The 16,798-nt window shown below is 39.0% G+C and overlaps 1 protein-coding gene across 1 annotated transcript in view; it reads right to left on the bottom strand.

The window, feature by feature from the left end:
• Positions 1-4,189: 4,189 nt before the first annotated feature.
• The window catches only part of ap1m3 (adaptor related protein complex 1 subunit mu 3), a 32,945-nt gene continuing 20,336 nt past the window's right edge, over positions 4,190-16,798 (bottom strand). The window contains exons 7-12 of the mRNA XM_077583995.1: positions 9,708-9,850; positions 9,028-9,099; positions 8,634-8,792; positions 6,788-6,913; positions 6,634-6,709; positions 4,190-4,889 (exon numbers count right to left, since the gene is read on the bottom strand). Of these exons, the coding sequence (XP_077440121.1) occupies positions 4,867-4,889; positions 6,634-6,709; positions 6,788-6,913; positions 8,634-8,792; positions 9,028-9,099; positions 9,708-9,850 (599 nt within the window). The 3' untranslated portion in view covers positions 4,190-4,866. The remainder of the gene's footprint in view (positions 4,890-6,633; positions 6,710-6,787; positions 6,914-8,633; positions 8,793-9,027; positions 9,100-9,707; positions 9,851-16,798) is intronic.

The following is a 16,798-nucleotide window of genomic DNA, read 5'->3' as shown; positions in this document are numbered from 1 at the left end:
CGGATTTATTTCCACTTTATGTGTGGTCAAAATGCCATTGAAGTTAGCAGTTTCAAGCAAGTCTTGCAGTGTTATTTATGTACGTTAGCAACTTAGCAGCTGCTAATTGGGCCACGGCCGCCGTCATTTGTACCGTAAAAAGTCTTCTTTATGGTGATGGTCAGTTATTAAATTCAACAGTGTAATATCTATTAAACCGTAGCAGCACAAATGAACGAAACTGATTATTTCCCCACTATTTTGCATGTGGCAAGAGTTAGCATCTGCTGATTTAGCCACTATGTACAAAGTGCTCCATTGGCTATGCATTGGTTCCACTTTTGGTAGCCTGGAGCATGCTCGATCCTTTTTTTGTCTGTTTTTGTTGTGGCAGCTGGTCCATAACAGCTGTCAATCATTTTTGCCGTTTACTCAAAGCGGCAGACGCATTTTCTGTGCTGCATTTTGGGACGTGTGATGTCAACATCCGGATCTCTATTGGCCCCACCCTCTGCATGTCCTTCTATAATATGTTTTGAAAAGGCAAGACTGTTAATTGACTCTAGGTGTGCTTTCAAGTGCACATGCAAGTGTAAAAAGTTCTCATAAAGAGTGGGCCATGCAGTGACCTTGGGAGGGGCAGGTGTTTAAAGTAAAAAAAGGGGCACATGATAATGTGCCTGCACTATCCACTCTCTTCCTCTGGCTTCGCCCTGCCCATGCATAGTTCAACATCTTTCGGTTCCAATCGCGCACGCTCAGACGGCACCTCGCTGACGCGGCGGCCGAGACGGGCCGGTGGTGCGCCTGGGGTTAACGCGCCCCGCGGGGCCGGGATCCCACCACGGCCGGCGCGACGCCGACCCTCACTTTCATTGCGCCTCGGGGTTTCTCTGCAAAGAGGGGAAAGAGGACGGACTTTCATATGTGGTCCTAGATCAGATCTATCTGAATTTTTGCAATGCGACCGCAGTCTGAACGGCCAGGTCGCATATATCCGACCTCGATGTCATCAAAAGTCCAATCAAAAGCGGGCGGGGGCATTAAGCTTGATTTATGCGTGACGCATCCGCGAGGCCTGCACGGCTCAGGCAAAGTTGTTTCGAGTAACAGTTGTGACTTTATATTTGACTTTAATTTAATCCCACTTGAAACCTTAAGTATAAAGATGGCAATTGTGGTGGTTATATTAGTAATTTAGCATCGTTATGAATCACTCCTCTGTAGATATGAGATGGTAAAAATATGAGCCCCAACAACGAATTTATAAAAGTCCGTGGCCCTGACATGCTGGACCATACTTATTTACTTCCGCAAACACAGCGTTGTGAGTGACATTGTATCTTCTTCTGCGCATGTGGGTCACTTTGGGTAGGCATTACGTCCACACAGCAGACAGACTGAGGTCACAATTAATAGGTAATGTGCGAGTCGCATCACAGGCGCATTGCATTCACATTAGATGTCGCATTTGTTTTTGTAATGTGAATGGTACATAAAAAGATCGGATTTAACAAAAAATCCAAATTGGGTATCACGCCCTGCAGTGTGAATGTAGCCTTAGCTTCGAATGAGAGTGCATCTTGTAGTATGGCGTCATCTTCGAGGATCTCGTGGCCAAAGAAATCGTAATAAGAATTTACCCGTAAATTATGTTGTTGAATTTTAATTTTAAAAGGCAACAAAATTACTTGCGCACACACACACACCACACAAAAAAAATAATGGACAAAGGGGCAATTTGGGCAATCAATGCCAAAGGGCATGTGCTCGGGCACCCATTACAAGTCGACTCATTGTCTGCTGAGGCATGGCATCCCACTCTTGTTCAAGGGCAGCCCTCAGGTCATTGAGGTTCCGGGGTGCAGAGTTTTCAGCCTTTTCACAACGACACAGCTGATCCCACAGGTTTTCAATAGGATTCAGGTTTAGAGAAAGTACAGGCCATTCCATTTGAGGTACAACAGTCTCCAAAAGCCGTTCCCTGATGATGCCTCCACAATGAGCTGGAGCATTGTCGTCTGTGAATTTTGCCGTTAAGCTCCTTGTGAGAGAACAGCAACTTAACTGAAACATTTAACAGATAGACATGTGCATTAAAAAGCTTAGAGAATGTCACATTCAGTTCACTTGTAAAGGTTTGAATGCATTTTAGGCTCGTCCTGAAATTTCACCTGAAAGCCAAATATCCATAACTTTTTGTGAGTAGTGTATGTGGAAACAGGAAGCGAATATGTAGAAATTTTGAATTAGGTATACGATGAACAGTTTAAGTTAAAACAGTTTGAATCTAATTGATTTGAAAAAGTAATGATTATTGACTTTCTATTGGGAAGTGTTTGGGGAAAAATATGGTAGGGATAACCTGAACCTGTTTGAGCCTTAACACAATTAATTTGCTAAAGCTCTGGTATTGAATCTCATTAGATTGAGCAGGTGTACCTGACGTGGTTGGTGCTCGCCAAAAACATTTGAAGGCATCCCTCACATTTCTGCACAATATAATGTGTGTGTGCTGAGCCTTTAAAGCCTTCTTTATCAGTCTGTGCATATGTTGCTGCCACACAAAAGTCACACAGTGAGCTATTGTTATAGCGAGGGCAGAAAAAAAATATGGAGGACCAGTGCATAAGGCGGCAGCCTGCAGGGGCTGGCACAGGTTAGCACCAAGCACTTTGTTACACACACACCCACGCACACACGCACGCACACACACACACACACACGCACACACACACACACACACAGGTCAGAAGTGGGATTGGCCCAAGGCACACAAATATTAGAACAGACAAACCACACGCAAGCCATCTTAAATCTTAATAGTTGATTTTTTTGTGTGTGTGTGATTTTAATTGCTACTGATTACTTAAGGTGCTATCTCACTGAGCCCCGAAGGCTTGCCAGTGTTTGCAAACATAGCGAATGTTAGTTTTTCATCAGGCAAATGTTTGCAAAGATGTTTGCCAGACATTAACAAACAGTTTTAAATGACCACAAACAGGTTTTCTTTTGTCACAGTGTATTAATGACCTTATGCAAGATTTTTTTAGCAAATGTTGGCTATTTGTGAATCTTTTTTTTTTAAATTCACATAAAAAAGCCAGTTCATAACACAAATCATGCCTCAAATATTTTATCAAATTTGGTTTTCAATACGGGTAACCTAATGATTAGTTTTAAACTTACAGTAATAAAGTACCTAATAAATGATATAAATCCAAAAAAGATGCTATTCCACATAGTTGCTGCTAGTATATTTTATTAGTCTTTGCAAATAGTGAGCTGTACATCTGCGACCACATCAGTCCTCACCCTTGAATGAATGAATGAATTCAAACAAGTGTTGGTGTTAACCGCTATGTGATCAACTACATTTTGTGTAATACAAGTACACACAGTAAGTCTTATTTGGGTTTCAGCCAGTTGTACATGACAAAGTGTCTGTTGTAACAGATAGGTTTCATCCAATCAAATTTAAGACTTTATAAATCAAATTCACAATCTACTTAGGTTGAGACCTATATATAGGAATACAGGCTGAACATTTATATACATATATTTGGTATGTCCCTGATGTTGTGTTGGCCTATTATACTTCACAACAAAAAGTAATTCTTTTGGGGGTGGGGTGTGTATGGAGTTTCTTAATAGATACTAGTGACGAGTTGCCTTTTATGGTAGATAGTCAACAGATAATAAACAGAGCCGAATAGATGTTGCTTCACATTTTCTACAGTATCAATCAAATCTGGCAGGTGTGATTCTTCACAGGTAATATTTTTGTGTTGGCCAGCCATCTCAGCATTTGCAGAGGATATTGCAAAACGGTTTACCTGTCAGCACAGACCGCTAAGGTACAATTGACAATAAAAATAAATCCAGTAAATAGTATTTTTGTGAACTTGTTGGTCAGAAATTTCAGAGAGCCTGCAGTGAATGATTGCTGCTGAGCTTCATTTTTGATGATTTGTGGAATTAAATGAAGATGGGAAATATTTTCAAACAATTTCAATATTTTAGAATGTACAAAAAAAATATTTTAAAATATATGTCAGAAATATTAAATTTGGAAGGAAACCTCAAAAAAGATTTGACTGACTGGTCAAGAGTTTTCTATTAAACATGATCAGATTCAACAATAAAATCATTCAGCACTGAGGGTAATGTGCAAGAGGTATAATGAGAAACTGAACGCTGAACTCCAAACTGGGAACTAGTGTTTATTATAAACAACATGTATAGCTTTAGGTTATGGGCTCTGTGGGGCCGTCAGTGATGTAATATTACCCTGTAACAGTCTCAGGCAATATTGTCACTTATTAATCATTGACCTACCGGCTGGTGTTAGGTTCACTTGACTGATGATTATGTTCACAGTGCTATTTATAATGATATATCAACAATGTATTTAAGGCAATTAACAGAATACAGAGGCTCTGATAAATACAATATGCTTCCTCAAAGGGTAAAAGAAAAAAACCCAATTATAACTAAAACACAACCAGATTATAAAATGCTAAAGGTTTCCATCATGAAATAAATAATGCAAACAATTGGCAATGTTGTTATCTGTAGGCTGGCAGTCATCTATTGCTGTTGCTCATCAAATAAATAAAAAAATAAGTATAATGTAATAGAAATTCATACATTTAAACATCCCCCCCGAAATTACTGAGAATTAACATCAAATTGAATAAGAAAAAAAGGAAAAGCTTTCAATATAAATCGACTGGAAGTGGATTTGTGGTGTAAAAGAAAAATTAGTTTTTGCCCAAAATAAGGCATGATTTCATGCTGTCCCAACACACACAATAAGAAGTTGAGAGGCATAAGGACAGGAGAGGAAGACGCAGAGTGCCATTCGTCTAGCAGCATCTTCGCCCTTTAGTTTGTCCGGAGTTGGTAATCTGCCAACAGATGTAACAGTAAAGCATTAACACATAGCTTTTGTCGCCATCATCACTCCTGCACATCCCATCATTGGCAACATCAAATCCTTTAACAAGATTTACACTCATACTGGCTGTAGTGTTGGCTCACTAAATCAAATAGTCAATAATGACTCTCCTTAGGCAAAGGTGAAAGGAAATACATTGGTGACAAAGGTCATTAGAAATAATGAATAACTAGTATGTAATGTAATGTAAATCAGATGTGCCCAAATGTATGTATTGAGGCAATATATGTATGTTATGTGCATTAGATTAGTTCCAACAGTGCCTCTAATTCTGGCAACTTGAACTCCAACAAACTCACATTAAAATAAAGTTTTTATTTTTATTTTTTTTATAACAAACATTGTGCTTAGTGGACTTCCATGGACACCATCTCCCGCAATCGCCGTACAAATTGTTTAATTTCATGCATAATTTTTATCTGAACAGGAGGATATTCTATGTTTTAAATAGCACAAATCATTAAAAATAATAACATTCTGAATGTCAGATCAAGATGCAGTGGGACATCTAACCTTGGTTTTCAAACTCAAAAGTGCTTCAGGTTCAGATTTATATTTTTTTTAAATTCATCTCTAAAAGGGCAATTCCCTCAATCACAACCTGTCCAAGAAACATGAAAATAACAAAAGACCAACAGGGGGAGAAGCCTGGTGGATTGCCTTTCAGTGCACTACGTTTTTTTTTTTAACATGTGATGGTATCACATGTGAACTTGATGTTAGTGTCCACTGAGATAATGTGCTCGGTGAAGGCTTGCACGTCTTGTCTTTTGATTTGAACCCGTGCCATTGGCTTATCTGTACCACTGACTTGGAATTGTTCCCTTAAGCTCTTTTTAACATATGCCTCCTGTTTATGGGTAGAAATTAAAACAAAAAACATAACTCTCTTTTAGAAGTCTTACTTTTTTTTTTTAATGGGTTGGGGCAGGTAACAAATCCATGCCACGATCACGTCTACAGGTTGGGAGCACAGAACGCTACCAGGGAGCTAAAGTTCTGAGCTGCGAAGCTCAGGACATTAATTTTAACGCTCAGTGTGGCACATAAAAAGATGACCTACTTTTTTCTTTCAAAAAATATTTGGATATTTTTATTATATATAAAATAACCTCCAAATATTTTGTTGTCAATTTATCGTTTAATATGCCGTTATCCCTTTCTGCATTCCTTCAAAAATAAAACTGACACTCAACAGGAAGTTACAAAATAAGAGTTACGAGATTGTTGAATATTTGGCAAATTGACCTGTTGTCACACACACACACACATACACAAGTTTGTCGTTCCCCCAACCGTAACTCCAACCATCAAAAATGATTGCCTACCCCCATTCCTTATCCTAACTTCAACCATAACCTAATTCAAACCTAAACTTTACCTAGTCTTGACCCTCAAAAAGAGATCTGAACTTGTGGGGACCACTAAAATGTCCCTACGATTTCAAGTTGGTTCCCACAATGTAGCAAAGACAAAGGCACACGTCAATTGAGTTTTGGAAGTGGTGTGGTGCATTGTCAAACAAAGTTACTGTTGGCCACATACTTTGCCATGTTGTCACTCATTGAGTTGATGCTGCTGAAAATGACTATATGGGGGAAACAAATGATTCAAAATTTCAACTAAACAGAAGCCAACATCCCAGAATGCTTTGTTTCCTTAAGTAGTAAGCAACTATTTAAGTGTGTTCTTACCTCCACTTTGTGTGATGTAGCGCACCCAAGGCAAGGCCTGGTAACCACTCTTTTCTATAATCTTTAGGTAACGCACCTTAGCACAAACAACAATAAAATGTGAATTGTACTGAAACAAAGGTAAAGGAAATGTTTCTCTAACACTGACTCACACCTGAATGCCAGACACAGTAAAATAGGGTATCTCAAAGTTAACGATGATGGGTCGTTTTGCATCCAACTCATCACTCTCCACACTGGGTAGCCCAAAGTGTGCCCGCATAATGTATTCCTTGCCGCCCTGCAGACACGTGGACAGAAAAGAGAGGAAGTTCTTAATACATCTGGTCCATTATTACATTACACTGTGTCCACAAAGCATTACTTTAAGTCAGGGGTCTGCAACTTGCGGCTCTAGAGCCACATGTGGCTCTTTAGCCCCTCTCCTGTGGCTCCCTGTGGATCTCCCCAATTTTTTTTTGTACAAATTAATATTATTTTTTACATATTTACTTTATTTTTAGATAAAATATTTTGTAAATGAATTAATAATTTAGATCAATTGTTAAGTCTTCAGGAAAAGAGAGAAAGAAGGTAAATTAAAAAGTTTTTTAAAATTACCTGAAAATGTCCAAAAGTGACCAAAAAATGTCCAAAAAGAAAGAGGAAATGCAGAAAATTACCATAAAATGTCCATAAAATTGTCCAAATAGTCAGAAATTGTATTATTATTTTTTTTTACATATTTACTTTATTTTTAGATAAAATGTTTTGTAAATGAATGAATAATTTAGATAATTTTTTAAGTCATCAGGAAAAGAAAGAAAAAAGGTAAATGAAAATGTTTTTTTTAATTAGCTAAAAATGTCCAAAAGTAACCATAAAATATCAAAAAAGAAAGAGGAAAAGCAGAAAATTACCATAAAATGTCCATAAAATTGTCCAAACAGTCTAAAAAAGTAAAAAAGTAACCATGAAAAGTCCAAAACAAAATAAAAAAATCAGAAAATTACCATACAATGTACCCAAAATCTGTAAAAATAAAGTAAACATTTATTTTAAAAAAGAAAAAAAGAAAATGTTCAAATAATAACTGAAAAATGTCCAAAAACAAGAAGGAATCTAAAAAAATGACATAAAATTTACACAAAAATTACCAAAAAGGTCAGAAAATTGATAGCCAAAAAAGGAAAAAAAAAATAAAAAGTCATAAAATGCCTAAAAACAGGAAGAAGAGGCAGAAAATTACAATATGTCCGTAAAATCGTCAAAAATATAAAAAAATTGACATAAAGGCAGAAAATTCTAAAAATGTATGAAAAACGAAGTATGACAAATTGCAAAAATAAATTATAACGGAAGATGAAAGGAAGAAGAAAATGAATCTCTAAGTATTTGGTGCTGCATATTTTTCTGTTATAAGCTCTAATTAGCTCTAGGGCCCTCACTATATTAGGCTTTTTAGTTTCACTTATCACAATGCTTAAATGTTTTGTGGCTCTAAACAGATCTTTTGTTGTTTATATGGCCTAAAATGGCTTTTTTTGACACTAAAGGTTGTGACTCCTGCTTTAAGTTAAGATTTTATGTAGATATTCACTAAAGGTAGATCACTGTACAGTATGAAGTCTTTCCGACAATATGCCCAAAATCCTAAAGGGTGTGAAGTTTTGAACTTCATGGTATCTTATCTGTGTGCGAAAATGATCCTACATGCTCGAGGAATCCTGCATCATGGCAGTGCCATCTTGAATTTGTGCCATCAGGGGGAAAAAAGAAACCTGCTCATTCAAGATTTTCAAGTATCTGACCAACTTGAACCAAATGATGCAGGAAAAATAACACGCAGTCTTGTCCTCAACAAAACACTAACAATAAAAAATCGAACAATACATACAAATGTGTGCATGTGTGTTTAAGATAACATCTTGGCGATGCTTTTGCACTTTACAAGCCAACCCAGCATGCAAATGCATGTAATGTATTTGAAAGAATCAAAGATTAGGATGTTCCGTACTAACAGGGAAAGATTTGATGTTCCACTGCACCACATTTTTCTCAGGCACCCACTTGGCACTGCCTGTGCTGGTTTTGAACTTTGGTGAGTCGGCATCACTGGGCACTGGCACCAAAATGGACACATTGTTGGCAGTTGATCGGCTCTTAAACTGACTACGAGCCTGCAATGATAAACAGATGGTAAACCTAATGCCACAACACATTACACAACTTTGCAGAAAAAGAAAACATTCATATGAAAATCCAAACCGTGCACTACAGGTATCACAGTGGCATTTTTTAACGGCCCATGTGTCATGAATACTCAAAAGCTTTCAAAAGGAGGAAGGATTTGTAAGTGGATAGAAACCCTTGTAATGTTTGTGTTTATACCCGTGCATCATTTGTCATTCATACCTTCACCTTGATCTCGACCCGGCTGTGGGAGAACTTCTCTATCACACTCTCGATCCATATGAGTGGCTTCACCTGTCAAATGGAAAGAAAGAGTGGACAAGGTCAGAGGGGTGAGCGCACACCTGAACAGCATCATAACAACACACATTATCAAAGGGAAATAGTGTACGCTCCGGTTCAGGTCTGGATATCTACAGATATTAATGATAAACCTTGCCCAGATGTGCCGTAAGTCTTTAAAGTTACCCATGAGGTCGTCGGACCGGGAAAATAATGAGCATTAAACAACAACCTCTATTTAAAAAAAATATATTGCATGCTGGGCTCCAGGTGTGTCTCAGGCAATCGTTTGGACCACATTGTGGAAATGTGATACAATCTAGTTTGTTGTACAATCAAATTAATTTGTGTATATATTAATGTGTAAATAAATAAAGCAATTCCATCAACAGTTGTGGAAATAGCAGGCACTTACTACATACAGGTATATGTAGCAAAATTTTTGGGGTGACCCTGTCTATTTACCGTATTACATGCACATTGCTGTCATGCATAGTAAACAATAGCACGAATAATTTTATGCTCATTGCAACTGAATAGAGCAAATAAGACTATGTATTACAATTTTAAAAGGGTCTGTGATTGCCCCGTATATGTATATTTATGAGATTCCCGTTCACCATTGTGTTGAGCCGGTAGGACATGAGCTCGCTTTCGCCATCAGGTGGAATGAAAGAAATGGTGCGGTCATTCTGGAAACGCGACAGACGGACACACTGATGGAACTTTACATCCTCCAGCTCCACGCTTTTACTCTTGTCTCCTGAGACAGAAACAACACACACAACAAACGGAAAATAGTGAGGGGTTTGACTCATTCAAAACAAGGTCAAAGTGATCAAGACACTATTCAGCATTCTCTCTCTCTCTCTCTCTCTCTCTCTCACACACACACAACCATTATACACAGTGTGCTACCGTCTGCCTTTCTGTCTAATTACTGTACTGTATTTAGCTGTCAAGCACAGCCTTCAAAACACACACACAAACACATCTCTATTGCTAATCTCTACAGTAGTCTTGAAAATGAAAATATATTTATATCTGAAACTTTTACTGCCATACACAATATTGACTTAACACAAATTCAAATGGGTGTTCTTATTAATATTCCAAAGGTATGTGAATATATGGTATGAGATTGCAGCCGCCAGTGTGCTCAATTTCTATCACTGTGCTTTGCATGAGCTCACAATGAGTCCATCTCTCCGTCCATCTTATATGATGATGTCTAAAACAGTTAAGGAAGGTGAAGTCATATTAACATTACCATTTAATTACTCTCCAGACGTCCAAATTAAAAACCCTGCCACAGTTTAGGGTGGCCAGAGGTCCAGATTTAGGCCGGACAGTCCTACTTTTCAGTGACGTCGGGCGTCCTGCGCAAAACTAAGACGGACGCTGGTTTGTCCGCCTTTTAAAGAAAATGAGTCGTGGTTGTTTTGTTTTTTTTGCACTCAAACAAACACGCATACATCCAAACATGGTCTCCCAGGTGGGGATGCGCACCCACACCAACCTGCATCGTAGGCAAGTGACGGTACCACTCCACCACCTGGAGCCCCCGTGGTTGATTTTATGTGACTCAACATCAGCCCCACCCGTTTGTCACAACTCGTCTGTGATTGGCCAAGAGTGGCTTCAGTTAAAAATCTCGTAAATCATTGGTTCAACAAATGTAAACAAATCGCCACGTGTGGCAATCTGACTATACGTCATTTCCTCGCCGCCTTCTTCGACAGGCAAAAATGCCAAAACGCCAGACATCTTTTAACTCTTTCACTGCCAGACGTTTTCCGAAACGGGTTGTCCCCACTGCCAGCCGATTTAAGCATTTTGAGTGATCTTTCAAGGTCCACAGAAAATGTTGTGTTTGGACTATGGAAACACACATACTACCAAATGAAAGATTGGACTCTCATTTTTCATCAGAAAAAAAAAGTTTGTTTCTAGCTTATTCCGTTCTTCAGTAATCAACAATAGAAAATGGTAACTTTCACCGAAATTCTCTGTTTTGAAACAAAAAGTGGAGAAAAACGGCTTTTTGTGAAACGATGTTATTTCATGCACTTCAGTGAATTGTACACTTCTTTTTGTCCATGAATGATGCCACAAACACCTAAATAGTGCTTTACTTCTATAAAACAGTACCACCAACAATGAAAAAGTCTTTTTTTATAACAAAAAAAAAAGTTTATTTACATAGAAAACTAACAATTTGACAAACTATTTACAAAGGTGTACAACAGTGCATGTGTGATTATTTACAATTGTGTGGATGTTTGAACTACATAAATTTTACTTTTGTGTGGTAAACAGTGTAACACTCGCCTGCGTGCAAGGGGACACTGCAAGATTTGCACCACAGCCTTGTCTCACTGCGAATGCCCCTTCGCATGCAGACCCGACACCTTCTTGCTGGCTTTTTTTTCCGGGAAGTAGCAGGCATGTGTTCCAGCGTGTGTTTGGCCATGTTACCATCAAGTCGGCTTTCAGGATCAAAATACGGTGACCTAGTATTTTGTCTGGCTTCCTCATGCTCTTCCATCCCAACTTCCTCCTGGTCTTGTGGCAACAGCCACCCTCTCACCACCTGCTGGATGAACTCCAAAAAAGGTTGACTCGTCCCATTTTTTTTTTTGTACAATATGTAAGCATTGAACATGCATATTTGGAAAAGATAGGCAACAAACTTTTTGTGCCACTTCAACGTTTTCCGTGTGAATGGGTGGTACGAGATGTTTTGATCCATCTTGTCCACTCCATTCATCTTGGAATTGTAGTCCACAACACAAATTGGTTTTTCGAAAGGCACTTTTTTTTTTTGTGCCTTCCGCCACACCTCCACTGTCCGCATTTCATCTTTGTGAAACGTTGTCACCATCCTCAACAAACGTTTGTTTGTCCTGCCATGCCACAATTAAAACATTTGTGTTTCCCCCCCACCCCAAGGCCAGTGTTGGTTAGGCACGTTATCTCACTGGGTTCACCCCTGTTCTTCCTCAGCGTTCCACAAACATTGGTGCGCGCTGCCAGGAGACGTTCACACAAAGCAATAGAGTTATAAAAATTGTCCATGAATAGTGTGTACCCATTTCCTGGCAGACGATCCAGTAAGTTGAACACTGTATCGGGGAGAGAACAACTAATGCCAACATAGGGTTGCATATTGAAACAATAGCCGGTTTGGGAGTCACACAAAATGTATGATTTGATCCCATATTTGACCGGCTTTTGGGGGTTGTACACTTTGAACGAAAGACGTCCCTGGAAACTCATCATTCCCTCATCAATACAAATATTCCTGCCCGGTTGAAACAGTTCCTTGAACTTGTTTACAACGTGATTGAACACAGGACGAATTTTAAATAGTTTGTCGTCTGAACTGTGTGCCGTCTCGTTGTCGTTGAAGTGCAGGAAACTCCAGATGAGCTGGAAGCGGTTTCGAGGCATTGCGCGACTGAAGAATGGTGTCGTCTCTATTTCGTCCTGAGTCCAATACATTTCGATACTGGGCTTGTTTGTATACCCAGTAAGGAATTGGAGTGCAAAAAACGTTTTGAGCTCAGACACAGACACTGGCTTCCAAGCACGACTCCTGCAGTGTGGCAGACTTTCAGCCCGTTTTTGCATTGACTGACGTGCAAATAAGTTTGTCTGATCAGCAATGTGCTGCAGAAGTTCGTCTGTGATGAAGAGCTGCAGGAAGTCAACTGGCCGGGTTGAATTCAGCTCTGCTGCGGCACCTCTTGGTCCTGGCTCCACAGTGAAGGGGAAGGAGTTTGGCTGCCAGCCTGCTTCATGCCAGCCAGATTTTTGGGGATCTGCAAATATACATTTCAATATCATATAATATTCATTTTAGATCAGTGTGATGCAATATATATATATAAATATATATATTTACGTTTTTTCTTGGATCCACTGGTTGATGGACCTTTATTCTGCTCACTCTGAGGAGCGTCACTCTGAGCTGCAGCTGAAAGAAATATATACAATTACAATAATATCGAAAGAGCGTTTTCTTTTGTTGTTGCGGTGTATTGAAAACACTTTTTTATACCTCTCTTTGTCGTCTTTGCAGTGGGACGTCGCTGTGAGCACGATCCACGATCTATGAATGCACATTCACGTTACACGAGGTGCTAGCAGCGTGCTAGAAAAGTATCTCATAGCAAGTTTGTGCTTACCTTCGACGTCTTCTGCGGATGAAATACTGTCCGATTCACTTTCTCCGTGGTCAGACTGTACCCACTCCTCCGAAGAATATCCATCGGACTCAGGATACTCTTCGTCGTCGTCCGATTGAACGTCCTCGTGCGGAGAAGTGCTCGGTCGTGCACTACGTTTTCCGGCGCTAGCACCGCTAGCCTCCGAGGCCTTAACACGCGGTCGAAGCTGCCGCCGCGTCAACGCTGCAACTTCGGCATCAACCTCATTGTCGCCATCATCATCACCTTCGTCGGATTGAACGTCCTCGCGTGCAGAAGTGCTCGGTCGTGCACGACGTTTTCCGGCGCTAGCACCGCTAGCCTCTGAGGCCTGAGGACGTGAACGAAGCTGCCGCCGCGTCAACGCTGCAGCTTCGGCGTCAACCTCCTTATCACCATCATCATCGCGGTCATCATAATGGTGCACTTTAGCACTGGTTGATGCTTCTCCTTTTCCAAAAAATCGATCAAGCGTGGTCTGCTTCTTACCGTCGGTCGCCATTTTTCGTCTCTCCTCAACTCTCGTCTACTCCTCGACGCTCTAGCACCGCCTGGCCTTTTATACTACTGACGCCCACCCGATCTTGTCAAAAGAGAGTCATCGCTGCCCTCTAGGGGCCAAAAATAGTCCTTAGGCACAACAGACAGACTTGAAACTTTGACCAGACATGCGGGAGGGTTTCCTCTACCCGTTTCAAAAAAATAAAATAAAAATCATTGGATGACGTCTTTTGACGTCATTGGCAGTGAAGCGTAGGTTTTTACTTGACGTCTTTAAACGTCAGTGGCAGTGAAAGAGTTAATATTGAATGGACAAAAGAGCACAATTTCCTGGCCAAAAGCAGTCGAGACTGGTTTCACAGTTTCTGCACGCTTTGCCGGTGTGATGTTGATGTGAGCAGTCAGGGCAAAGCAGTCAGAACGTCAAGCAGGGGCCGAAAAGCAAGAGGTGAGCAGCAGGTGCGTCATCATTGAAGACATTTTTTCATTGTTATTTGCTTTTCAAAATAAGTTATGTTTTGTGGCAATACTAAAAATAATTGATATCTCAGCTCCTGAAGCAGATAGAAACATAATTCAAAAAACATTTCAGAGCTTACATCTGTGGCGTTCACACAAACATAAGTTTATTATTATAAACCTTCAATATTTTTTTAAATTAACAAATGTCTCATCTGCGGGTACATAACTCCATATGTATTTACCTATAACACTGGAGCACAGTTGTAATTACTTTGGGGGATCGATTCATCGTCCATTTCGTTACAAGGCCGTCAAAATTTTCAACATCCTCAATGTCTACAACCATATTTCTTAACAGTATGTCATTGTCAACTTGTTCCACTGATTCGAATTCCTCTCGTGCCGTCGTCAATCGTGTCATTTATTTCATAACTCCCGCAAATCTACGTCAACCATAAACGCTCGAATACAATTCCAGGACATGCTACGAGGTCCACGTCACCCTATCGTGCATATTCTGATGAATTTAATCGACTAAGAGACCAATAATTGATCAAAACAAAACCAAATGACTTATCCGCTTTCGCGGCTTTAAAGGGAGAAGAGTGCTGGAGCGCTCCCGGCTTTAACTCATTTGCTCCCAAAAACGTATAAATATGTTCTATTTTAAATGTTTTAAGTGTCCCAAAGATATATTTATACGTTTTTGTTTTGTTTCTTAGTTTTTTTTATGCTAGAGCATACAGAAGGCTTTGATGCAGCCTCTCAACTGCAAAGAACAGTTGAAGAAATAGTAGTTACTACACAAACGGCCAGCAGCTGGCAGCAGAGCATAGAAAATGAACCAGGACCATGTTGAAAAAACCCTCAATTACTCAGAATTCTAAATAGATTTGTGAATAATGATGAAACTTAGCTATATTGTAATGCTAATTGCTGCAAAACGGAAACAGATAGAAATATATATTTTTTCCTGATGAAAGAAGAGACTTTAATCTTTCTTTTGGTAGGTTTCATGTTTTTATATCAATAGAACACAATATTCTGTGGGCCTTGCAAAAGCAGCAGCAGAAAGCGAAGGGAGTTGTTTTAGTGAAAATGGCTAGGAGTCAAAGGGTTAAAAACATGGTACTGTAAACAAAAAAAAATTGTCAAAAAGAAGTTTTGACTGATATACAGTGTTTTTTCGTTTTCCGCTGAGGTTAGGTTCCAAAAAATACTTGAAATCCGCGAAGTATTTAGCTTTAGGTTTTACATTTATTATAAATGTTTTAAGGCTCTAAAACCCCTCACCACACAGTTTATACACGTTTCTCAGCAAGGCATTTACATTTTCTCACATTTATCTCGTTTAAACATTCATAAATTGGATAAAATAGGTAAATTACTGTAAAATAAATAAATAATTGCACAAAAAAAAATCTGCAAAAACAGCGAGGCTGTGAAAAGTGAACCGCGTTATAGCGAGGGAACACTTAATAATTTAAAAAAAATATGTCCTCCTTTTTGATCTTATGGATGTGGCCACCCTTGTTTGGCTTTAGCCCCAGGTGCTAGCTAGCGAGCTCCCTGGGTGCTTGTTTACCTGCTAGGGAGCTAGCTAGCTAGCACGAGGGGCTAAAGCCAACTGTGGTAGAGTTTTTACTTTGTGGACCTGGATTTGCCATCTGTTACTCTGTATACCGGTAGTTTTCCTTGTGGTTAGTAAATGACCACTGTGTATAAACTTAACAGTGGGCCCGCAAAAACCAAAAGTGTCACGCATACAGTCATGTTCCATTTTCTGCTGCTCAACCAGTCTCCTTCAAATAATGGTAATAGTATGGAAAGGCATATCAAGGCAACATTTTAATTTGGTTTTAGTTATAGTCTTTTGACTAAAATTCATTAAAGTTTTAGTCATAATTTAGTCATCTGTTTGTTGTATTTTAGTTTTAATCAAATTTTTAGTCGACAAATGAAAAATTTCCTTCAGCATACATTTCAACTTTTATCCAGACAATTATAACTTGAGCTGTCAAACGATTACATTTTTAATCAGATTAATCACATTTTAGAATTTTGATTAATCACGATTAATCGCTTAACAAAAAAGGCTCAACATTTTTTCCCCGCCAAATTTGAAGAGCACCATGTTATGTGTTAATTCTTTTGACATTTAATATTAAGAGGACATCTTCAACATTTGTTGATCCACTGCACACGCTCATCCTCCTCTTTTTCTAATCAGTTAATTACTTGCATAATTTGAAATGAAAAGAAAATGACCCTAATATTTTGACATGAACAAATATTCTGAATGTGATATGCAAACATTTATTAAATGCTTTACTTTAATGCATGTAATTATGTTTATTGCTCAAACAGAATCTTTGCTACCCTAAACGTAGCCATCCACTGTCACGCTGAGGGATAATCTGTGATCAAAATTAAAAGTGACATTAATCTGCCTTAATTCATGATTAATGCGATAATTTTTTGTGATTATTTAATCAGTTAACGCTTTAACTTTGACAGCACTAATTATAACTCACCTA

This window comes from Vanacampus margaritifer, chromosome 13 (assembly GCF_051991255.1).
Source record: "Vanacampus margaritifer isolate UIUO_Vmar chromosome 13, RoL_Vmar_1.0, whole genome shotgun sequence".
Lineage (NCBI taxonomy): Eukaryota > Metazoa > Chordata > Actinopteri > Syngnathiformes > Syngnathidae > Vanacampus > Vanacampus margaritifer.
Note: the sequence above shows the minus strand (reverse complement) of the source record. Positions and strands in the feature narration are given on the sequence as shown.